The sequence below is a fragment of the Podarcis liolepis genome (assembly GCF_965112155.1).
Source record: "Podarcis liolepis genome assembly, chromosome: 14".
NCBI lineage: Eukaryota > Metazoa > Chordata > Lepidosauria > Squamata > Lacertidae > Podarcis > Podarcis liolepis.
The window spans coordinates 19,330,375-19,356,441 of record NC_139569.1 but is presented as its reverse complement, the minus strand read 5'-3'; the positions used below and the strand labels follow the sequence as shown (position 1 = coordinate 19,356,441).

Genomic DNA, 26,067 nt, shown 5'->3' with positions numbered 1-26,067 from the left:
GCCCGTCCTTGAGCACATGAGCTCCAGTAGCCACTTGGTCCTAGAGAACCTGTAGACGGAGGAGGCTGGGTTGCTGGCAACACAAGAGTTAACCCGCCAGCCTCTCCGCGTGAATCTTGAGCTATTAATACCCACGCTGCTTTATCTGTCAGAGGGAGCCGGCTGCTCTGTCAACGAGACAAGCCCTGCGGAACTGGGTCTCTTTGGCGGACCCATAAGTTTTTATTCCCGGGGCGAGAGACGCTGTGTGCGCTTGGCCAGCCTGGGCTGCTCTCCCGGTCTCCTTGGCTGCGCAGCCTGAATGAACTGTCAAGGAGGAACACTGCTCTCTCTCTCTCTCTCTCTCTCTCTCTCTCTCATGCACACGCATATCTTTCCATACAACTTGCTGCCACCAACTCCTTCTGTCCCACAGATCCGGACTGCTGCAGCTGGCGACGTCCACGCAGATGGTCCCTGGAAGAGAGAGCTTCTCTCGTTGCGCTGGGATGCTTTGAATGCCAGGTTCCGCGGCCCATCACAGCAATCTGGCCAGCCCAGGACTGACCTCCTGTCCCTTCCAGAAGAGTGACGGCACTTTCAGAGGAGCATCGCCACCACCAACAACTGGGACGTGCAGTCAAGACTACCTTGCACCTGCTCCTGGGAAAAGACGCCTGGTGATGGTCCTGGCCTGAAGGGAACATCTCCTGTCTTGCAAAGCTCCTCACTCGAAGCCTGAGAACTTCTCTGCCTTCTGCGCCCATGCCAGAGTGGACCTGCTCTGAGGTCTGGTGGTCCACAGCCAAAGAGAGGGGTGCCGGCAAGGTTTGACAAAGAGGGTCCTGAGTGGAGAGGAATCTACTGAGGCCTACACTCCTGTTGAGCAGACTTGGGTTCTATAGAAGCTACAAGGTGGGCTGAAAGGACTTCCCATGGTGAGATGGGGCAAACCAAGCATGGCAGGAGATGGTCAACCCTTTGAGAAAGAAGGTGTGAAAGCCTGCTTTGGTCTCACTGCCTGTCAGAGAGCCTGTTAAGGCCTGAGATTGATTAGGCCGCAAAACACCACCGCCCACCTCTTTGGCCCTGGAGGCTCCTGGTCTAGTCCCCAGCCTGGCAGGGCCTCTGCAAGGGGAGCTGTGACAGCTTTGCAAGCTGGAAGGAGAGGCAGGTCATGAGAGAGACCAAGGGCTGAGATGCTTCCTCTCAGCGACTGGGCCGGGACAGCAGAGGGCAGCCCCGCCCCATGCAAAGAGAGATGCTAGCGCTGGACTGGAGTTGGTTCGCCCCCTTCCTTGCATCCTCGGGGAGATGGATTCCTTCTGCTTTGCCTGCTTTCAGAAGGAGGAGCTGCAGCCCTTGCAAGTGAACAGGTGGGTCAGAGGAGACTTCCCTGCACGATGTGCAGGTGTTGGGACGTGCGCGGGAGGCGAAGCGGTCTAGGGATGTCCTGTGTCCCGTAGTAGTCAAGGCTGCTTATTTATATAGGTCCCAGGGGCTCAACCCTAATTAGAAAGCATGCGTTCCGACATGGGACCCTGATGTTTGCAGGATAGTTCTGATGATCCCACCAGTCAAGAAGAGGTCCTTTGCCTGGGCACACAGTTGCTACTCTGCTTTCTTAGGACTGAGTTCTGATGCTGAAACCAGACTTGTTTCTGGCGTGAGCAAAAACGTCAGCATGCATAGCATTTCATTAGTTAGGTATCTATTGCATTTATATCACACCTTTTTCTCCAATAGGTTCAAGGTGGAGTACATGGTTCTCCCCTTCCTCAGTTAATCCCGGCAGCCACGCAGTGAACTTCATGGCCAGGTGGGGATCCTAGAATCATAGAATTATAGAGTTGGAAGAGACCCAGGGGCCATCTAGTCCAATCCCCTGCAATGCAGGAATCTCTCAGCTCCTAGTCCACACTAGGAAGATTACACAGAGGAAGTTCTTAGCCTATGGGTCACCTCCAGCCAACTTTTACTCAAGAGGCACACCCATGGAAATCAATAGATCCAGGCAAGGCCATGCCCATTAATTTCATTGGGGCTGCTGTGAGCAGTGGCGTAGCGTGGGGGGTGCAGGGGGGGCCGGCCGCACCGGGCGCAACATCTGGGGGTTAGGGTTAGGGTTAGGGGGCGCAAATCCACGGGTTAGGGGGCGCAAATCCACTGGTTAGGGGGCGCAAATTACTTGCCTTGCCCCGGGTGCTGACAACCCATGCTACGCCACTGGCTGTGAGTAGGACCTATGGGTCCATGATGCTCAGATCTGCCTGCTTTTGGCCAGCGGTGGCCCTCCAGGGTCTTGGGTAGAGTTCTTTCCCAGCACTGCCTGCCTGGCCCTTAAACTGCCGATACTGGGGATTGAACCCAGAACCTTCTGCATGCAAGACCACCTGCACCACAGCCCTTCCCACAGAGGCACTGTGTGGACTCTCCACTTTTGCATGCTGTGCTTATACATCCCTCCCAAGGTTGCGAACCCTCGAAGGTTATTTCCAGGGCTTTGCTTCAGCTGCAACTCACCAGAACTCAGTTTCTCTCAGGTGGGCACCACTGCCATTATAAAAGAACAAAGGAGGCATTCGTGGTTGAGTTCTGGCACCTCTTTTTCTAGTAAAATAGCACTGGTTATTTCCTTCCTTACATACTGCAGTTATATTCCACCCCAAGGAGTTCAAGATGGTGACATCCCTGGTTCTCTTCCTCCCCATTTTGTCTCCAAGTAGGCTCACTCAATGCCAAAGGTAATATCAGGTTGGATCCAATTCAGAGTAGACCCACGGAAATGGGAAAAAAACTCAGGTTAGGCTTGCCAATTGATTCCAAAAGGTCTACTCAGAGTAGGAAAAGCATGGAATCATACAAGCCCGTGTGGCTCTTGAACTCAGCTGAGCTGTAAAGCATGAAAAAAACAATCTTTGTGGACTTTGTGGCATTTTTCTACCCCAGGAAACTCACTGCTCGTCCAGATGCCCATTCATCATGGCGCAACTCACCTTTAATGGAAGGTGGTTAAACAATGCTCAGTTTGTATTGACACAAGAGTAGGAGTGCCATCTTTACTTTTGCTCTTTACTTGCTCTCTGCTCCTGTGTGTTGAATAAGGAGAGGCTTTTCCCGACATGGAGGAAAACACAGGGTGGTTGGGGCCCCTGGGAGCATCTCTTGCGAAATTTCTGCGTGTCAGCCGTACTGGAGAAACACAGGAGCAAGGCCCCTTGAAGAGGAAAGAAATGGTGGCAACCCCTACCTGTGCCCCCAACAGGAGAAAAACAGGCGAGAGCCAGTGTGGTGTAGTGGTTAAGAGCGGTAGTCTCGTAATCTGGGGAACCAGGTTCGCGTCTCCGCTCCTCCACATGCAGCTGCTGGGTGACCTTGGGCCAGTCACACTTCTTTGAAGTCTCTCAGCCTCACTCACCTCACAGAGTGTTTGTTGTGGGGGAGGAAGGGAGAGGAGAATGTTAGCCGCTTTGAGACTCCTTAAAGGGAGTGAAAGGCGGGATATCAAATCCAAACTCTTCTTCTTCTTCAAACAATATCTGTGTCGCAGACGCCTCTCCGTCTAAAAATAGTTGTGCAAACCAGCCTTGAAATTCATTTCAGAGAGGTGTCAATTTGTAAAACACCCTTGCTTTAGAAACATGGCGGAATCTGAAACGTAGGAAGCTGGGCTTAGGCTGAGTCAGACCATTGGTCCCTCTGGCTCAGTGTTGTCTACACAGACTGGCAGCAGCTTTCCAGGGTTTCAGCTCCCAGTCCATCTGGAGATGCCACAGGGGATGGAACCCGTGACCTTCTGCATGCGACGCAGGTTCTTTCCCACTGAGCTACAGCTCCTTCCTGCAGAAAGCTGCCTTGTACTGAGTTGGAGCAACACTCCCATATTGGGGTCCTGGGTACATCCAACTCTGCACTCTCTACACTGACAGGAAGTGGCTCTCCAGGCCTCCAGGCAGAGGTCTCTCCCAGCCCTGCCTGGAGATGCCATTGATTTTAGGACTTTCTGCGTGCAAAGCAGATGATCTGCAACAGAGCCAGGGTCTCCTCCCGGCTCACTCCCACTCTTAAAATAGTGGCCTTCTGGAACCACCCACAGTGCAGATGCTCTGCAACGGAGCCAGGAACTCATCCCTTCCCCACAAGCCCTTCCCAGCTATTTGTTTGTTAGTTTGTTTTTAGCAGTCCTTGTTTCAGGAGTCCAAGATGCCTCTTTTACCTTCAAATCTACGGAGGAGTGCTTGAGTTTCCTGGGAATTACCTTTTTGTGCCAGACTCTAGCAACCATTTTTGGAAGGCTACATCGGAGAGACACTATTTTATTAAAATTGCAGGGTGGTGGTGATAGCATTGTGGGGTGGGTATGGATTAAAGGTAAAGGACCCTTGACTGTTAGGTCCAGTCACAGACAACTCTGGGGTTGTGGCACTCATCTCGCTTTATTGGCCGAGGGAGCTGGTGTACAGCTTCCAGGCCATGTGGCCAGCATGACTAAGCCACATCTGGCGAACCACAGCAGTGCATGGAAATGCCGTTTACCTTCCTGCCGGAGCGGTACCTATTTATCTACTTGCACTTTGACGTGCTTTCAAACTGCTAGGTTGGCAAGAGCTGGGACCGAGCAACAGGAGCTCACCCCGTCACGGGGATTCGAACCACCAACCTTCTGATTGGCAAGCCCTGGGCTCTGTGGTTTAACCCACAGCGCCACCTGTATCCCGGGTATGGATTAAGGGCCCCCTATTCCCCCCCCAAAAGTAATGGAAGCACTGCAAAGAAGGGGGAACCACAAGACTGAGATGGACCAACTCAGCAGCAGAGATAAAAGGGTAAAATCTCTGGGTTGCCAATGGCCAGCCAGACTTCTTCTCCCTGCATACCTTCTGGGTTCTGGTCTTCTCGTTCCTTTAATAATGGCAGCTGATAGGCATTAGTAGTTGATAATGCTCTGCTCCAGGCTGGGGGAAAGCTTCCTTTACAGATTTCTGCCCATGAAGCTGCTATTAAAGGCACAGGAGCAGACCAGTTTCTGGTCAGTTGACAACCTAGCCTGAGTTCTGCTGGCAGCCACTGGGTGGGGTGGGGCTTCTAGGAAGGAACCGTCATCTGGCAGCCTCCGCACAACTCCCATGCAAAATTATTCTAGAGGCAATGAGAGAAGGACCTGCCAGGGATCTTGAACTGAAACAACCAGACCGTGGCCTCTGACCTGACGGGACCGCCTTTGATAGGCTAAAGGCCTCTTTTCTCACTGTAGAACCTGGTTCCTGGCACGTATTGAACTAATTCCTAATCCCAGGGCAGTAGTTCATGGCCAGCAACTAGGCAAAGCTCCCCTGATCCATTCCAGCGATTAATGTGTATGTGTGTGTCCTGCTCTGTGTACTACAACAGAGGCTCCGGCTAACTGAATCCGCAAAGTGCAAAGCGCTGGAGGAGAGTGGCACTGTGGGAGGTTCCAGGAGGCCACTATTTTAAGGATGGGAGTCCGTCGCACACCTGCAAACTCAGGTTGTGGAATTTACAGTTTGTCTGGTGCTCTTGCGCAACAAACCCACTTCCCCAAAAGACGGGAAATGCAATCGAAAGTGTGGGGTGACACTTGCTTTGATGCAGCGTTGTCTAGCCTCCCTGCAAACAATTCAGAACAATAGCTTTGTAGAGTTGGAAGGGACTATGAGGGTCATCTAGTCCAACCCCCTGCAACGCAGGCAACTTTTGCCCAATGTGGGGCTCAAACCTACAACCCTGAGATTAAGAGTCTCATGCTCTACTGACTAAGCTATCCCAGGAATTGGTTGTCTGTATGTCTTTTAATTGGTCTAATGCAGGGGTCAGCAACCTTTTGCAGCCGTGGGCCAGTCCACCGTCCCTCAGACCATGTGGTGGGCCGGACTATATTTTGGAAGGGAAAAAAAGAATATGCCCCACAAATAACTCAGAGATGCATTTTGAATAAAAGCACACATTCTACTCATGTAAAAACACGATGATTCCTGGACCGTCTACAGGCCGGATTGAGAAGGTGATTGGGCCACATCCGGCCCCCAGGCCTTAGGTTGCCTATCCCTGGTCTAATGTAACACAGGGATGGGAACTTCTGGCTGAGGACCAAATATAGCCCTCCGGACCCTTCTATTGAGCCTCCGGACTGTCTGCAGTTACACCCCTCACTGGCGTCACTTTGCCTGGCTGGAATGTGCCTCTGGACTCTGATAATGCTTCTTGCTTGCCTGGATGAAAGATAGAGAAATCTATTACAGATAATAATATTGTGCAGCTTGAAGCGACTGGGTGCCAAAAACGGGACTCCTTTTAGAAATAAAACATGGTTGAGGCCCACAATTTAATCAGAACTTTACTTGCAGAAAAAGATGCATGGGGGGCTGTTTGTGTGCACATTTAGATACTAGCCTTCTGTACAAAGAATACACCTTGATTGCTGTGCCTACTTTCCCTCCTATTCCTGTGCAGTTCTAGCATAAAACGCCCCCTCCCGGAAGATGCCCAGAAGGGAATGTTGCCCGCAGACTAGGGGCAGGGGAGAAATCAGACTCAGCTCACACTTATTTTTAAATATTTTATTTTTCATTTCCACATTTTACAGTTAAATCACAAATCTAAATATACACATCCAATCAAAGCATCCAATCGTGACTCGACATTTCCACTTTCCAAAACAATACGCAAACTGAAACACGGGCTTCCTTCAAAACGTGCCCTACCCTAAATTTTGCAATGCAGTTCGCCAGCCGTGCGAGGCAAGGAATATACAGGAAAATTAGCATACAAGGTGAAGACTTGCAATAAAAATGCATATCCTAGGGAAAATAACACAGAGACACATTGAAGGAAATCGCTTTGCAGAAATATGTATATTGGGCATAATAGCACATGGATGTGTATACAGTGGTACCTCGGGTTACAGATGCTTCAGGTTACAGACTCCGCTAACCCAGAAATAGTACCTCGGGTTAAGAACTTTGCTTTAGGATAAGAGCAGAAATTGCACAGTGGCGGCGTGGCAGCAGCAGGAGGCCCCATTAGCTAAAGTGGTGCTTCAGGTTAAGAACAGTTTCAGGTTAAGAATGGACCTCCGGAACAGATTAAGTACTTAACCCGAGGTACCACTGTATTAGGGGAAATTCTCATTAAAATGCTGCGGAACCCACCCCTTTCCCCCAAAAGAGGAAATGCCTCACCAACAATGGGCAAAAGGAAGACATAGATTTCCATAAAACTTGCATATGCCTTGCACATGTAGAAAGAATTGCTATAATTTTATCCCTGCTGTGATTAGGTAAGCTGCGGGCAGCCTGCTCAGTCTGTTGCCCAGGTGTGGGCAGGCAACTTCAAGGCCTCTCATCCTCTCTAAAAACCTCATCTTTTAAGCTGGACTTGGACCGGACCATCCTTGAAACAGAAAACTGCCTGCTGACCTGACCTTCCCATGCCAGTCAGATCCTAGGGCAAGTGCTTCATTCTGGGGGCGCCCCTGCATTTGGAAGGTGGGCTCTACCTTTCCTCTGCAGTTCAGAGAGCCAGCCATCGTGCCTGCCTCTCTCATCGCAGGCCTTCCCTGCTAGGACCTGGGACTTGTGCCTGACCCAGCACGCCAGCCGGCAATGACGGAAAAGTGTGATCAGAAGCATATGTCTGAGCAGGCTGTCGCTGGTCAGGTCTGCTCTTCCCAGGCTGCCGGAGATTGCCGCAGGAAAGGGGGGGGCAAGGAAGCTCTCCACCATTCCTCGTGGCAGGGATACCCCTTTTCATTGCCCATCAACTGCTTCTCTTGCTGCCACTTTATCGAGATTCCTACATTTGAGGCTCACACCCCTCTCCCTTGCATTATGTGCCCCCCCCTGCAATAATAGTGCAATCCGTCTTCAGAGAAAGACCCTGAGTACCATCCATATTTGGAGATGGCTCTCTCTGGGTTGGAATCCTGCAACTTTAATTCCTGGGGAAAAAACCCAAATCAGCCCAGGGTGTTGCTGCATATTGAGGCAAAAAGTCAAATTGATGTGTATGAGGTGTTAGGGGAGCGTTAGGACTTCTGTTGGGGGCATAGCTGTCCACGTTTCCCTTTTCTTCCGAGGACTCCTATTCGGAATAAGGGAATTTCCCTTAAAAAAGGGGGAAAGTTGACAGCTATGGTTGGGGGACACATTGTGCTCCTTCTGGGGCAGTTTGTGTGGGAATGTTCAGGGTGGCAGGAGAGGATATATATTGTTTATTAATATCCTTCCTAACTTGCGCTAGCAAGTTCCTTTACTTAGCAGAGTTTACATTCCCCTTTTTACATGCACAGCAGATAGCTGGTTGCAGGCTCGTGTAAGCCTCTCACTATTATACAATTCAATCTGTCTGTGATTGAATTGTACGTTCCTGGTAAGTTCCCTTGAGTCCCTCTTAAAAGAATAAAGACCCCACAATCTTATTCAAAGTCAATAAAAGAAGTTTACTTACATCAGTCCACAGTTGGATCCATGAAGGCAGCCTTAGTTACAAATATGTACATGTGGATCTACCCCATATGGGGGGGGGGGAGGGCTGAGACCTAGCAGAGCAGTCCTAGCTAAAAGCTGGTCAAACGTAGAAGGAAGTGAAAAAGAGAGGGGTGCGCTGCGTGACTCGCCCTTTTGTTACCTGGACAGGTAAGGTCATGCCCACCTTTCGTCACATGCAAAGGAAGGATACTCCAGCCAGGAGGAACAGGAAGTTTCATCTGGCTGGACCAAACATTCCCTCACATGTCTTCTCTAGCATTACAAGGAATGTTGTACTTGACTGCTCCCAGTGGATTACCTCCCACTGTTTGTCCACCTTTGGTTCTCACCTTGCACTCAGCTCTCACCAGTGGCTCCCAGAAGCTGTCAGCTTGCAACAGTAGCCGCATCCTGGAAATGGCTTCAACTGGCCATCTAAACCAGGTGAGGGTAGCCGATGGGTCTTAAACTCTTAGTGAGTTAGGGACTTCCCCTGCATGCAAAGACAGACTCTGTCAGATTGAGTGGATGAGACCAATAATGGGTCAAGAAGGCAGTTTATGTGCTGTATAAAAAATCAGAATGAGCAAGCATCTGATATTGCCCTAACAAGCAATCCCAATTTACTGGATTATTTCAGGGCCAAAGCTAAGAGCATTTGTCCTGGAATGAGCCACAGCCTGAGCAACTTGCCTCAAAATAGCAGCCAGCCACCTGTCTCATATATTGGGCGAGCTGAAGATTGCAAAGTACTTCTGAAATTGAAAGTGCCATATAAATTAATTATTAATTGTCCCTTTCTTGGCGTACGCCAGTTATTGATCAAAACATCATTATGTCTCGAGGCCTAATGATGTTGGTTCCCCACCAACACCATCCTTTTATGGGGAGGGGAAATCAAGGAACCGCCTGGTCACAAGCAGATATCTTTACTTGCAGAGTGACTGTTGTTATTATGGTGTAGTTGTCAGCATCTGTGGGATGCTCCGAGGTGGTCAAGCAGCATCACATCAGACAGCAAGTGAAAGCTTATGTGATGGAATGTTCATCCATGTCACCCATCTAAAGGAGGGAAACTCCCTGCACATAGAAAACTAGCACCTCAGGGAATAGGCCAGATCGGGGTAACCAATGTGCTACTCCTCTAGGTGTTGCTAGACTCTAGCTCCCATCAGCCCCAGGGATGTTGTAGTCTACCAGAACCTAGAGGGCACCATGTTGGCCACCTCTGGGCTAGGTTCACACTGACAGGCAGCAGCACTCCTGGGTTGCAGATATGATTTCCCCCCACCCTTAGTACCTGGAGCTGCCAGCAACTGGATCTGGAACTTCCCTCATGCGAAGCCTATGCTCTGTACCACAGAACTAAAGTCCTTCGTCAAACATTTCACCCCATACCACAAATTCCAGGACAATACTTCGTAAGATCATGATAAGAGCTATTTAACTTTTAGTCTTGTTTCCCCCCACTTCCTACCCTGTCCCTTTTCCTTTTGTGCTGTGTCTTTTGGGTTGTGAGCCTGCTGTAGTAGGACTGGGGAAGACATTCAACTCGCTTCACATTTCTGAGGCAGTACCAAAACTGAAACCCAGCCATCCTTTGAAATCCATGCTTTTCAGAATTTGCGGTACAGTTCTCTAGCTAAGTAACGTGTACAAAAATGCAAAATTTAGGGGGAAGTGTGTATTAAAAATATTGCATTGCTTAAAACAGCACACAAAATGTATTGGGGAATAGTGCTTTGTATTAGGCAAAGTTCCATACAAAAGTGTGTATACTAGGAGAAATTGTGCTAAAATGCTGATAAATTTTCATGGGGACTTAAACCCCCCCCAACACATTTCATACTGATATGGAATCGTGATAAACTGAATTGCAGATTGGGGAAATGAGAAGCCGAGACACACTGAATACGACAGATCCTTCCCTTCCTAGCTGTACAGCTATTAAATCCAGTGTCTAAAATTATCTTGGTGCCCTGCTGCCTGCCCCCCTAGCTGCTAGCTTTCTGCTTTCTCGTGTCTGCTGTTCACCCTGAGTTATGCCCTGAGATCATGGAGACGTCTTGCTTTTTAAATGAGCCTGATTGAGGCGGGGGTGTGGATGAGAAGAGGTGCTTGATTCAAATGAACCTTCTAAGGAGAAGTAAACCAGCGGTTTGAAAATCTGCCAGCAGGTGTCTCTGAGCTATCTATCCCCTTGTTGTTTTAAAAATCCTTGCTTAATCTTTGCAGTTAGCTTTCTAGTTGAAAAGAGAGAGACAGTGGTAGAGATTTAAGGGAGGTAAAGAAACATAGAAGGCATAGCTACCACTAGGCATTACCTCCTTGACCTCTTCAGTCTGTGGAAGTGGCCCTGTTACAGATACCACATAACACTCATTCTGCATTTGTAAGAAACTGATCTTCCAATATGGCTGCACCCTCTGGAACTCCCTGCTGATTGACACCAGGCAGGTTCCTTCCCTGCACTCTTTTCCGCTGAAAACATTTTTTTAAAAAGGCAAGCCTATCCAGACATGTAGAAAGCTGGCATGTGTTAAATCTGGGCTTTAGTTTATTGTTGATTTAATTATTTTAAAAATGTGTTAGATGACTGTTTCAAACTCTATTTTATTGATCATTTCATTGTTTTATTCTTTTTGTAAACCACTTTTAGGGTTGTTGTTTTTACAGTGAAATTGTATATACCTTTAATGAAATGATAGTAATAATAATAATACAGTGGTACCTTGGGTTACATATGCTTCAGGTTACATACACTTCAGGTTACAGACTCTGCTAACCCAGAAATAGTACCTCAGGTTAAGAACTTTGCTTCAGGATGAGAACAAAAATGACTCATCGGCGGCGCAGCAGCAGCGGGAGGCCCCATTAGCTAAAGTGGTGCTTCAGGTTAAGAACAGTTTCAGGTTAAGAACGGACCTATAGAATGAATTAAGTACTTAACCCAAGGTACCACTGTAATAGCCGACAGCTCTGAACCTTTGGAGGTCATAGCTGCCTCTGTCAGGCTAGTTTGCATCTTAGCATATTGATATATATATTTAAAATCTATTACTGATGCAATGCAGGGTTGAGAAGACTGGCCCTTCTCTTCCCCCGGGGGACAAGCGCTGGAGATTTCCCCACCACTGGTCAAAGGAATATAGGAAGCTGTCTCATACTAAGCCAGACCATTGATCCATCTAGCTCAGTATTGACCACACTGGCTGGCAGCAGCTCTCTAGGTTTCCAAGAGAGTATGTTTCCCAACTGTACCAGAAGATTCCAGGGGTTAGGGATGGGTGAATATGGCAGTTCCAGTTTCTCCCAGTTACCTGTTTTCCCAGTCTTCAGTTCTCCACATTTCCAGATCAGTTTGCAATAAGTAAATATAAAGTACACCTGAAAATTCATCAGCAGCTTAGTGCAAATTTCCCTTAAATAGACACACATCTATATGCAACTTGGCCTAATATAGACAGTTCTGTAAAGCATTTCCTCCTAATAGCAGGCATTTTGTAGGTCATTGCTACCAATATATACACTTTCCACGCACGCTTTACCCTAGTATATGCATTACTGTACACACATGGCTTGGCTCTCTTGTAAAATCCAGAGACGTCTGAATTTTGCTTCCGTTTGTGCATTCTTCAGGAAAGTGCAAAAAGTGCACAGTTCGTCTTTAAGTGTGAACTGCATTGAATTTTCCTCCCTTCCCTGCCGGGGATCGAACCAGGGACTTTCTGGGTGCAATGCAGATCTCTCCCTCTGAGTCGGGGACCTTCCGCAAAGGATGCAGCTTTGCAGTTTGTCCTTCTCACCAGGGGACAAGCCCTGGCAGAGCTCGGCTTTGCTGGCTCCTCTCCTCCCTCCCTGCGGGCCAGAGTCCAACCTGCAGTAGGCAAAGGGGCAGTTATCCATTTGTGTTATTTATTGCCTTCCTTGCTGCGCTCCCAACACATATAATGAAGGTGAACTGCATGGGCTATAGATAGCCGTCCCAGAGCACCCTGGCTCTGCGGTCTCCCTTCTTATTCCTCTGTCCCATCCTGCGGCTCCACAGGGTAATTAAAGCATCTCTTAGCCATACATTATTCACTGACATAGAGGCTGCAGATGGATGTCAAGGGGGTGGTGGAGGTCAAGGGGAATGATCTGGGCAAGAGCCAGACTCAACAATGGGGGGCAGGTTCATTTTTAGGAGCCAGGGGCTGTTTCCAATGCTCCGAGTAAACTCCTTCAGGTTAATGGGCATGGGTGGCACTGTGGGTTAAACCACAGAGCCTAGGACTTGCCGGTCAGATGGTTGGCAGTTCGAATCCCCGTGACGGGGTGAGCTCCTGTTGTTCGGTCCCAGCTTCTGCCAAACTAGCAGTTCAAAAGCACGTCAAAGTGCAAGTAGATAAATAGGTACCGCTCCGGTGGGAAGGTAAATGGTGTCTCTGTGCGCTGCTCTGGTTCGCCAGAAGCAGCTTAGTCATGCTGGCCACATACCCGGAATCTGTCTGCAGACAAACGCCAGCTCCCTCGGCCAAGAAAGCAAGATGAGCACCACAACCCCAGAGTCGGTCACGACTGGACCTAATGGTCAGGGGTCCCTTTACCTTTAACTTAGGCGTGCTGATTTCAGTGGGTCTTCTGTGAGTGGAGCTTACACAACCCCAGGTCTCCACTGAATGTATCAAAAGGACATGGGTGCAATGTGCAAGGGTGAAATGCTGCCCATTCTACTTTCTCATTTTCTCAATCTTAAACTCAGCTCTTCACATTTCCACATCAGTTTGCAAACTTTTTTTCATTAGAAACAGGCCACTCATCAACATTTTAATGTGCCTTTCTCCAGATATACAGTGGTACCTTGGTTCTCAAACTTAATCCGTTCCAGAAGTCCGTTCCAAAACCAAAGCGTTCTAAAACCAAGGCGCGCTTTCCCATAGAAAGTAATGCGAAATGGATTAATGTGCTCCAGACTTTTAAAAACAACCCCTCAAACAGCAATTTAACATGAATTTTACTATCTAACAAGACCATTGATCCATAAAATGAAAGCAATCAGCAATGTACTGCAGTCACACAATCAATCAGTAGCTGAAATGGGTTCCACACAGTCACAAAAACAAAAACAAAAAAGCCGCAAAAGCAAAAACGCAAAATAAATAGCAAAACAGACAGACCTCAGCGTAACACATAAAACGGAAGTGTTGCACTCAAATCGGAAGTGTAACTCTCAAAACGGAGCACGTTCGGCTTCTGAAAAAAGTTTGCAAACCGGAACACTAACTTCCGGATTTGCAGTGTTTGGGTTCCAAGTTGTTTGAGTACCAAGGTGTTTGAGAACCAAGGTACCACTGTGTACACATTCATATGTACAATTTTGCCTCATATGTGCATTTTTTTTGCAAATAACTTGTGCTTTATTTTCACAAATATCTGCATTTTATGGGCACTTTACCCCAGTCTATGCATTTCTGTACACAGTTACTTTAGCTAGAGAACTGCATTGCAAACTTTGGAGAAGTGAGGATGTCAAAGGGTAGATGACTTTTGGTTTGCTTATCAGTTTGGAAAGTGCAAATTAGGTCTGTTCTCCTTTAAATGTGAACTGAATCTATTTCCCCCCCCCCATTCATAATGGAGGAGCAGGGCTAACCCTTTCTTAAGGAGCCCAGATGTGTTTGCTGTGGCTTGGAGAATATTGTGGTTGGTTTTACCATGAGGTTTGCACATGCTGTGGAAATGCTAGGTAGTGAAAAAATGTGTACCAAGAAATGCATGTAGCAAACTAAGGCATACATTAAAAAATGCATGCACTGGTGAAAAGAACGTACAAAAAATGCATTATTTTAGGAGAAACTGTTTTGCAAGAACATGCACGCCAGGCCAAATAGCATACAAAAATGCATTTATGAGGAAAAATTTGCGCTATTTCCATGAATTTTGATGGTTTTCTGATGTGAAAATTCATGAAAATAGTGCAAATTGGTGAAAAGAACGTACAAAAAATGCATTATTTTGGGAGAAACTGTTTTGCAAAAACATGCACGCCAGGCCAAATAGCATACAAAATTGCATTTATGAGGAAAAATTCACACTATTTCCATGAATTTAGATGGTTTTCTGTAAACTGATGTGGAAATGTGGAGAACTGAATTTAAGTTTGGAGAAATTGAAAGAAACTGAAACTGCCCATCTCCCTCCCCCACCTGAACCCCTGGTTTTCTATTTTTCTTTTCCAATTCACACTCAATAATCCATTGCTAATGAGCATGCTCAGTTGTCATCCAACTGCTTTGGGGGTTTTTTTGGAGGGGAGTACCATTCCCTCTTAGGCTTCTTAAAAGAAGTGGGTTTTTGGTTCTTCTGCAAACTTCTAGGTTCCCCTGAGCCTGCTGAGACCTCTCTCTTGTTTTCTCATGCCCCTTCACTTCCATTGGCACTCACCCATGGAGTTCACTCTTACAAGGAGCGGTGGTGTCCTATACTCGCAGGACAAAACAAACACAGCCAGAAAACTCAGACTTGAGAAAGATGGAAAGAATTTGCTGAAATAGGTAATTGTACTAGAATACAATAAAGGGAGGTGTGAGGAGGCCGATGAAACAAGTAAATGAAAGGTAAAGATATGGAACATTGGATGTGTGTTTTAGTGTTTTTGTTTCTTTTTGCTGTTTTGTTGTATTGTTTTTCTATGTTTTTCTTTTTATGTATTGTAAGGTATGTTCTGTTAAATTTTTTTATTGTTTTCCTTTTTTATATTTTCTGTAATTTTTTAAACTCCTAATAAATATCATTAAAAAAAAGAAGAAAACTCAGACTTGATAGCCAAATGACCTTTCAGAACTCCTCCTAGCATGCCAACCCACCAGACAAAATTCCTTCTATTAAGTATTCCAAGTGGAAATCTGAGGGATGGGACGGATGTGGCAACTTTATCCTGTCCAGTTGTGCCTGCTTTTCATGTCTTCCTTCCTTCCTTCCATCTATCCAACCAACCAACCAACCCACCCACCCACCCCAAACTCTCAAGATTAATAAGCAGCTGTCATGCCCCTCCCTAACAAACTCCAAATTAATTACCTGGCCTCATTTGTGGAACAGAACCAACTCTATCATTTTAACCCTTCCCTGTCCATCAACCGCAAAGAGCCTCCACTATGAGGAAAAGTTGCAGCATTTGGGGCTTTCTACTTTAGAGAAAAACTAAATAAGAGTGGATATGACAAGACATTTATGAGATTATTCACAGTGTAGAGAAAGGCGAAAGAGAATTTTTTTCCTTACAAACTAGAACTTGTGGCCACCCAGTGAAACTGAATGTTGAAAGATTCAGTACGGACAAAACAAATGACTTTGTCATACAGAGTTAAACTGTGGAGCTTTGCAACCAGAGAGACATTGATGGCCACCTATTTGGATGGTTTCTAAAAGAGGATTGGACTAATTCATGGAGGATAAGGCTATCAGCGGCTACTAGCCATGATGCCTATGCTCTGCCTCCACGGTCAGAGACAGTAATACTTCTTAAAACCAGTTGCTGAAAACCACAAGTGGGCTCTTGTGCTTGACTCCTCTTTGAGAGTTTCCTGTGGCGTAGCGTGGGTTGCCAGTGCCCGAGGCCATGGGGAGGGTCATGAGAGAGAGGGAAACGGACAGAGTACAGTGGTACCTCAGGTTAAGAACTTAATTCGTCCTGGGGGTCTGTTCTTAACTTGAAACTGTTCTTAACCTGAGGTACCACTTTAGCTAATGGGGCCTCCCACTTCTGCCATGCGGCCGCTGTGCGATTTCTGTTCTGATCCTGAAGCAAAGTTCTTAACCTGAGGTACTATTTCTGGGTTAGCGGAATCTGTAACCTGAAGCGTCTGCAACCCGAGGTACCACTGTACACATGTACATTCTACTGCCTAATGGCGTCCGCATCACCTAGGAGATCACAATCACAGACATAAGAAAAGAAGAGCTGTTTCATTGGCTGGAGAAGCTGCTTCCTGGTTCACATGGCGAGCCGTTTTCAATGGAGCCCAGCGATAGAAGCATGCGGCTGTATTGAGGCAGCACCGGGTGTTGAAATTTTGCATCCCTAACCATCTTCTGCCCAGGGCAACCACCCCTTGTGGCCCCCCCCCCATGCTGTGCCACTGAGAGTTTCCCACAGGAATCTGGTTTGCTCCTGTGAGAACAGGATGCTGGACCAGATGGGCCATTGGCCTGATCCAGCAAGCTTTTCTTACGTTCTTATGATATTCCCTGCTCCCTGCCTGAAAGCCTTGACAGCCACTGCCATTAGTGCAGCCAATACTGAACTAGCAGACCAATCATCTGACTCAGTATAAGGCGGCTTCCGATGTTCAGCTGGCCATCCCACTTAGAAAATGCCAGCTGGTGTGGAAGGACTAGCCAGAGCGGACACAGCGGGCTGGGCAAAGGGGGGGGGGTGCTGGCTGCGATCTGACCCCAGCGGGGAATGTGCTCTTCTCCTGCCACCCTTGCAAGGCACACGGCAGCGGTGGCAGCTGTTTCCTTGGCTCCCGCTTTGCTTATTAGCTCTGAAACACATTAGCAAGCAGGGTGCGGGAGGAAGCCGGGGAGGGCAAGTATCACTTCAGAGTCCAGAAATAGTTAGGGAGTGCTAATACCTCCCTTCCTGCAGAAGTCAGGTTGGAGGGGGGTGGAGAGACACACCACACATTGGCACATTGAACCGTTTCCATTTTGGGACACACTGATGGGACCTTGGCCAGGCTGCTACTCTCAAAGCTATCCCCAAATCTGCTTGTCTCTGTTTGCCTCCTTATCAAGCCGTGGCTGAAATCACACACACGTAGGTGATGGAAGCAAGGACCTCTGCCAGAGAACTGCTGCCAATTGGCATAGGTATTATTGAGCCGGATGGACAAAGACTCTTTCCTGGTGTAATGCAACTTCCATGCCCACTTGGCATCCCTAGGGTCTTTTCAACTAGAGACTCCAGAGGTTGACTTGGTTACCTTATGTAGGAACCCTAGGAACCTGCAGAGTCAGACCATGGGCCCATCTAGCTCAGTATTGTCCACGCTGCCTGGCAGCAGCACCCCAGGGTTTCAAGTGAAGCCTCTCTTAGCCCTAAAAAGGTAAAGGGACCCCTGACCATTAGGTCCAGTCGTGGCCGACTCTGGGGTTGCGACGCTCATCTCGCTTTATTGGCCAACGGAGCCGGAATACAGCTTCCGGGTCATGTGGCCAGCATGACTAAGCCGCTTCTGGTGAACCAGAGCAGCGCACAGAAACGCCGTTTATCTTCCCGCTGGAGCGGTACCTATTTATCTACTTGCACTTTGATGTGCTTTCAAACTGCTAGGTTGGCAGGAGCTGGGACTGAGCAACGGGAGCTCACCCCGTCGCGGGGATTCGAACTGCCGACCTTCTGATCGTCAAGTCCTAGGCTCTGTGGTTTATCCCACAATGCCACCTGTGTCCGCTCTTAGCCCTACCAGGAGATTAAACTTGGGAACCGCTTGGGAACCTACTTACAACCCTTCACTATTCTGAGTGGTCCATCTAGCTCAGTATTGTCTACACTGGCTGGCAGCAGCTCCTGAGGGATTCAGGCCTTTGCCCAAGCATCTTGACTATGCTACCACTCAGTGGATTTGTAACTGGCTGACTGACCGAACCCAAAGGGTGCTCATCAATGGTTCCTCTTCATCCTGGAGAAGAGTGACTAGTGGGGTGCCACAGGGTTCTGTCTTGGGCCCGGTCTTATTCAACATCTTTATCAACGACTTGGATGATGGACTCAAGGGCATCCTGATCAAATCTGCAGATGACACCAAACTGGGAGGGGTGGCTAACACCCCAGAGGACAGGATCACACTTCAAAACGACCTTGACAGATTAGAGAACTGGGCAAAAACAAACAAGATGAATTTTAACAGGGAGAAATGTAAAGTATTGCACTTGGGCAAAAAAAATGAGAGGCACAAATACAAGATGGGTGACACCTGGCTTGAGAGCAGTACATGTGAAAAGGATCTAGGAGTCTTGGTTGACCACAAACTTGACATGAGCCAACAGTGTGACGTGGCAGCTAAAAAAGCCAATGCAATTCTGGGCTGCATCAATAGGAGTATAGCATCTAGATCAAGGGAAGTAATAGTGCCACTGTATTCTGCTCTGGTCAGACCTCACCTGGAGTACTGTGTCCAGTTCTGGGCACCACAGTTCAAGAAGGACACTGACAAACTGGAACGTGTCCAGAGGAGGGCAACTAAAATGGTCAAAGGCCTGGAAATGATGCCTTATGAGGAACGGCTAAGGGAGCTGGGCATGTTTAGCCTGGAGAAGAGGAGGTTAAGGGGTGATATGATAGCCATGTTCAAATATATAAAAGGATGTCACATAGAGGAGGGAGAAAGGTTGTTTTCTGCTGCTCCAGAGAAGCGGACACGGAGCAATGGATCCAAACTACAAGAAAGAAGATTCCACCTAAACATTAGGAAGAACTTCCTGACAGTAAGAGTTGTTCGACAGTGGAATTTGCTGCCAAGGAGTGTGGTGGAGTCTCCTCCTTTGGAGGTCTTTAAGCAGAGGCTTGACAACCATATGTCAGGAGTGCTCTGATGGTGTTTCCTGCTTGGCAGGGGGTTGGACTCGATGGCCCTTGTGGTCTCTTCCAACTCTATGATTCTATGATTCTATGATCTGCCTGCCACAGGCAAGGCAGAGTTGTCCCTTTGCACTTCTGAGTAGCAGTGCCTGAGACCGAGAAACACAGACTGCATTTTCCTTTATTTGTTTGTAACATTACTGGTTGTTCTAAGGGCAATTACTTTAATGTTTGCTTGTGATGCTGATTGTTAGCTAGATGAGGAAATGAAGTTTATATTTCATTCTCCAAACCGCCCTGAGATCTTACAATGAAGGGCGGTATAGAAATCTAATAAATAAATAAAAGAAATAATAAATTAAGTTGGAGTGTAGTAGCAATCTGATAATGACCCTGAGATACATGGGAACGGGCTAAGGGAAGCAAGCACAGCCCATGCTTTTGGGCTGCTTATGAAGGGTCATTGGGTGGGTTGTGTTTTTAAAAAATGAGCAACAGCATGACTTCGGGTCTGAAATACAAACAGGTAGAGCATGCGGTTCTTGTACAACAATATGTGGAAACGGTGAAAAAAATGGAGAGGTGTGGAACCACAGAGTGCTTCAGCAGATCAAATGGATTTGGAAAATGCGTATTTTCAGCTGTGATGCAGATTTGGCCTGAGATTATAGTGTGCATTTCCCAGAGTGGTTTAACCATCAATCCTTTTTCTTCTCAAGGATCTTTTGAAATTGTAGCTCTGTGAACCGATAAAGGGTCTCCTAACAACCCTCAGCACTGCAGTTCCCAGGATTTGGGAGAAGCTATGGCAGTACACAAGCACTTTAAATGTTGCGGTGGATGTGGCCCATGTCCTCTGTGATGTTTGGACAGAAGGCTTCAAGCTTTCCTTTATTATTGATTGCTTTCCTACAATGAGGCAAAATAGTCACTAGAGGGCACTTCAGCCTCAGATTCTGCAACACGGACCATCCTTTGTGAAGGTGTTTCTCCCAAAGAAGATTCCTTGGGAGATGTGAGACTGTTTTCTTTAAGCTATTTATATACTGCTCAATTACCGAAGTTTCTAAGCAGGTTTGCATAAAAATGAGAAAGCATACAATGGATAAGAGCAATTAAAATTAATCACAGAAACAGAAAACTTCCTAAAAATGCCTGCTGAAATGGAAAGGTCTTTGCCATAAACCTCAAGTTTAGCAGGGAGGGGTCCTGTCTCATCTCAGCTGGGAGGGACTCCCAGAGAAGCAGCGAATACACAGCTTCTGGGGGATGTGACTCATGCATCTGAACTATGGGGGAACACTAAGAGAGACTCTCCCCAAGATCTCAGTGATCAGGCAGGGATATAAGGCATTTTATTTATTTTTTTATTTTGTATTTATAAAATTTATATACTACCCTTCGTCCAAGGACCACAGGGCGATTTACAGTATAAAAACATACAAAAAACCATAATAACAAACTAACTAATAACACACGCACCCCAAGACACAGTTTTAAAGGCCATAGATTGCTGACTTAGATATGGCCCAGGAGGAGAGGAATGTTTTTGCCTGGCACCAAAAATTCCACAATGAAGACACCAAGCGAGTCCCCAGCCTTGTAATGCATATAAAAATATACATATGAATGCAAAGCGTGCATAAAAATCTCCCTGGCATGCTAGCTTTCTAGGGACAAGAATTCTTTGTGCAGACGAGTGTTCAGCTATCTGAGCACCCTTTCTGCTGTTTGAAGCAGTATAAGTCAGGCATTCCTCCATGAGATCTAGGCCAGTGTTAAAGGTAAAGGGACCCCTGACCATTGGGTCCAGTTGTGGCCGACTCTGGGGTTGCGGCGCTCATCTCGCTTTACTGGCCGAGGGAGCCGGCGTACAGCTTCCGGGTCATGTGGCCAGCATTACTAAGCCGCTTCTGGTGAACCAGATCCGTGCACGGAAACGCCGTTTACCTTCCCGCCGGAGTGGTACCTATTTATCTACTTGCACTTTGACGTGCTTTCGAACTGCTAGGTTGGGAGGAGCAGGGACAGAGCAACGGGAGCTCACCCCGTCGCAGGGATTCGAACCGCCGGCCTTCTGATCGGCAAGTACTAGGCTCTGTGGTTTAACCCACAGCGCCAACTGCGTCCCAGGCCAGTGTTAAGGCCATACCAATAAGTGGCAACAATTTTAGATTGGAGAAAGGTGCCCATTAAGAGCGATATATTCTTACATACCCTGAAAGTAAACCTGGCAGGGTATAAGAATGACTGATGGCTCTGATTTTCTGAGGTGGTGGTGGGGAGGGAAGGTGTGTGCATTTCTCATCATAAGCTGTCCAAATCATGGATGCTGGTGCTGATTATAATATCAGGTAATGGGTTGTATGAGTGAATTATGCATGTCCCAGGCTTGCACTGTTGTAAGCAGTAACAAGGAGTCACCGGTAGTCCACACCAGGAATCACCAACACAAAACCAAACCTCTGTGTGTGTCTTTCTGTAGAATGATGAGCCAACCAAGAGTGAGTCCAACAATATTGGAAGGCTTCCCATTAGAGAGAAAGAGAAAGATCCACGTTTCCTGTTGTTGTTGTTGTTTAGTCGTTAAGTCATGTCCGACTCTTCGTGACCCCATGGACCAGAGCACACCAGGCACTCCTGTCTTCCACTGCCTCCTGCAGTTTGGTCAGACTCATGTTTGTGGCTTCAAGGACACTATCCAACCATCTCGTCCTCTGTCGTCCCCTTCTCCTTGTGCCCTCCATCTTTACCAACATCAGGGTCTTTTCCAGGGAGTCTTCTCTTCTCATGAGGTGGCCAAAGTATTGGAGCCTCAGCTTCAGGATCTGTCCCTCCAGTGAGCACTCAGGGCTGATTTCCTTAAGAATGGATAGGTTTGATCTTCTATGTCAGCAAAAGAAAATGGGTCCCTGATATATTTTTAAAAATAAGTTTGGTACCATGGACAGCTCCCCAGTGAGGAAGAGCTTGTTGGCACATTCTTCCTTGGTTTAAGGATTCTGGAATCTTAACACCACCCAGCACATGACAGTGGCCACACCATACATTTCAAGAACTCTTATACCACTTTAACAGCCAAGGGGAATTCCTGGGAACTGTGGCTTGATATGATTTCTGGGAAGCGTAGGTCTGTGAGGTCAGCACCCTTAATGTGTGGCAGGCCCCACAATGCTTTGGAGGAAGCCCTGATTGTTAAAGTGGCAGGAGCATGCTTTAAATGTATGGTGTGGATGTGACCGAAGGAAGCTTTAAGTGTATGGTGTGGAAGCTCCATTTCCACTGGGCTTCTGGGCAGGCATGTCTAGGATTCTGCCGTTAAACATGGCATTTTAGACCAGGGCTGGGGCACTAAGGCAATGTTTACATGCCTTGCTCTTCCCACTTTTGCCTTGGGCCCCACCCCAAACTGGAATGTGGCCCTGAGAAGGCTGACCAGAAGGGAATGCAGTCTTCAGGCTGAAAAACGGTTCTGCACCTCTGTTATGAACACTTCAAATGTATCACATGTGCTCTCTGGACCGAGTTACTCGATTCCACAAGTTTTCCCCTTTTCTTAAACACACACACACCAAACCCACCTTCCATGTGCCAGGAAAACATGCTCTATAAATATTTTCCATGTTCCAAAGCTGTGAACCCCCTTAGCAGTTCTGAGTAACATAAATTTCTGAATGTGGCTATTATTAGTGCTAAAAATAATCCGAAGCCATGAAACAAGCAGTGAGACGTGTTGTTGCACGTGGAAGGTACATGCTGTCAGATGCATTATTGTGAGGCTGATTTAGGAAAGGAGGGAGGGAGGGAGGGAGAGGGAGGGAGAGGGAGAGAGGGAGAGAGGGAGAGAGGGAGGGAGAGAGAGAGAGAGAGAGAGATCTAAGTTTTCTAGCAGAGCGATGGTTGAAAGAGACTGTTTTTGGTGACAGAAGGCTCTTATTGGCATTCACCCCTTCAGAATCTACACAGAGACCCAAGCTTCACAGGCTGTGGGAGATTCATGACCAGACCTCCCAATGTTGTAAAGAAAAGAAAAAGAACGAGTGTAAAAGGAGCCCACTGGAGAAGAAGCAAATTGGCTTTGGGAAGCTGCTGTGGGGAAGAGGGAATTCCACTCGTTCCACCCTGCTACTTTGGCTAGCCAACCAGGACCCAAATTTGCTTCAATTCATATTTAATAGGAACGGGGAATCTTTTTCAGCCTAACCACATTCCCTTCTGGGCAACCTCCTGGGGGCCAGAGGCAAAAGCAGGCAGAGCAATTAATGTTGTGGGTTTGAGCCCTAGATTGGGCAAAAAGGCTCCTGCATTGCAGGGGGTTGGACTAGATCAAGCATAGGCAAACTCAGCCCTCCAGATGTTTTGGGACTACAACTCCCATCATCCCTAGCTAACAGGGCCAGTGGTCGGGGTGATGGGAATTGTAGTCCCAAAACATCTGGAGGGCCAGGTTTGCCTATACCTGGCCTAGATGACCTTCTCGTGGGCTCTTCCATCTCTACAGTTCTATGATTTTCTACAATTGGCTAGTTTCCAAATGCCTGCCCACCCACCCACCCATTGCATATATATCCCACCTTTTCCTCCAAGGAACTCAAAGCTGCACACACGGTTCTCCCCCTCCCCATTTAATCCCCACAACAATCCTGTGAGGTAGGGTAGCCTGAGTGGCAGTGACTGATCCAACGCCACCCAGTGAGCTTCATGGCTGAGTGGGAATTTGAACCCTACTCTCCCTGGTCCTGGTCTGACACTAACCACTACACCATCCATAGCTGTCAACTTTTCCCTTTTCTTGCGAGGAATCCTATTTGGAATAAGGGAATTTCCCTTTAAAAAAGGGAAACGTTGACAGCTATGCATCATGCTAGCCTCTACACTGTAATGTAATACCGTCCTGAACGTCAGTATCACATCTTTGTACATCCTTTTCAGGAATATATGTGTTTGCACATGCAATTTACCCTATTCATTTTGGTACACATTACATCGCTGGAGAAGTGCATTGCCAAATTTGGAGGTGTGCGGATTTCAAAGGATGGCAGTCTTTTGGGCCTTGTATAGTTTTGGAAATTGCAAAATATGTGAACTTACAATTCATCCTCACTCCTTTGCCACTTTTAACGGTCATGGCTTCTCCCAAAGAATCCTGGGAGCTGTAGTTTGTTAAGAGTACTGAGAGTTGTCAGAAGACCCCTCTATCCCCCTCACCGAGTTACAATTCCCAGAGTTCCCTGGGAATGAGGGGTTGATTAGTAAACCGCTCTGTAAATTGTAGCTCTGGGAGGCGAAAGAGCTGAGGAAACTCAAAAACCCCGGAGAGCTGCTGCTGGTCAGTGTAGATGACACTGAGCTAGATGGACCAATGGTCTGACTCTGTTTAAGACAGCTTCCTATGTCTCCATTTGCTTCTGCCCTTAATTCACAACCATGAGGAGTGGAAGGTTATTTTTGACAGACCACAGAACCTCTTTTCTGGCAGGCAAATAGTCCCAGGTTCAATCCCTGATATCTCCAGGTCATGTTGGGAGATACTCCTGCCTGAAAGTGTGGAAAGCAGCTGCCCAGTGCAGACAATATTGCTGTTGGCCAGGTGTGGGGAACCTTTGGTCCTCCAGGTGTTGCTGAGCTACAGCTCCCATTATCCCTGGCTATTTGCCGGGCTGATGGGAGTTGTAGTTCAGCCACATCTGGCAGGCCAAAGCTTCCCCACGTCTGAGCTGGATGGCTTGACTCTGAAAGACAGCCTCTTCTGTTCCTGTGAAAGACCATTGTGAGCCCAAGGAGCAGCTGTTCTGACTTGGGTACCAGGCATATCCTTCGATGAAACGAGCGTGCCAGGTGCATGTGCTTGAATCATGAAACCACCTTTACCTCCAGCAGCCTTCCTTACCGTTACTCATCCTACCTGACCTAAAAAGAGACAAGAGGAGAGCTTTAAATAGAGAGATGGGAAGGGAAGGGGAGACAGGGAGTTGGAATGGTTTGAATCATAGGCAGCTTGGAGAAGAGAATGATTATATAATAACAAGGCTTATCTTGTACCTTGTGCTTTGAAGTGCTCTGGGAAGGGACGTAGCTCAGTGGCAGAGCAGCTGCTTTGCAAACTAAAGGTGTCTGGTTCAATTCCCAGAATCTCCAGTTTAAAAAAATAAAAACCAGGAAAAGCCTCTGACAGCAGACCCTCCAAGTGTCCCTGTTTTCCAGGGACAATCTCAGATTTTCAGAAGCCATGCCCATTTCTGATTTGATCCCGGAATGTCCCACTTTTCCTTGTTGTTGTTTGTTGTTTAGTCATTTAGTCGTGTCCAACTCTTCGTGACCCCCTGGACCAGAGCACGCCAGGCACTCCTGTCTTCCACTGCCTCCCGCAGTTTGGTCAGACTCATGTTTGTAGCTTCGAGAACACTGTCCAACCATCTCATCCTCTGTCGTCCCCTTCTCCTTGCGCCCTCCATCTTTCCCAACATCAGGGTCTTTTCCAGGGAGTCTTCTCATGAGATGGCCAAAGTATTGAAGCCTCAGCTTCACGATCTGTCCTTCCAGTGAGCACTCAAGGGTGATTTCCTTCAGAATGGATAGGTTTGATCTTCTTGCAGTCCACGGGACTCTCAAGAGTCTCCTCCAGCACCATAATTCCAAAGCATCAATTCTTCGGCGACCAGCCTTCTTTATGGTCCAGCTCTCACTTTTCCTTAGGACGTCCCTATTTTCATTGGAGAAATGTTGGAGAGTATGAAGTTATGTGACCCCCCTGAGCCAAGGAGATAAGTAACTATACAACCTTCAGAAGACATCTGAAGGCAGCCCTGTATAGGGAAGTTTTTTAAAAAAATGTTTAATGTTTTATTATGTTTTTACATATGTTAGAAGCCGCCCAGAGTGGCTAGGGCAGCTCAGTCAGATGGGCAGGGTATAAATAATCAAATTGTTGTTGTCATCATTATGGAATAGACTGTCTTTATTTTCATCAGAGAAATGTTGGAGGGTATGTGACAGACAGAGCAGGCAATAAGAGTGATGGACACATAGATT

The 26,067-nt window shown here is 47.3% G+C and overlaps 1 protein-coding gene across 1 annotated transcript in view; it reads left to right on the top strand.

The window, feature by feature from the left end:
• Positions 1–1,127: 1,127 nt before the first annotated feature.
• The window catches only part of SBK1 (SH3 domain binding kinase 1), a 74,935-nt gene continuing 49,995 nt past the window's right edge, over positions 1,128–26,067 (top strand). Inside the window, exon 1 of the mRNA XM_083473840.1 lies at positions 1,128–1,355. Within this exon, the coding sequence (XP_083329966.1) occupies positions 1,294–1,355 (62 nt within the window). The 5' untranslated portion in view covers positions 1,128–1,293. The remainder of the gene's footprint in view (positions 1,356–26,067) is intronic.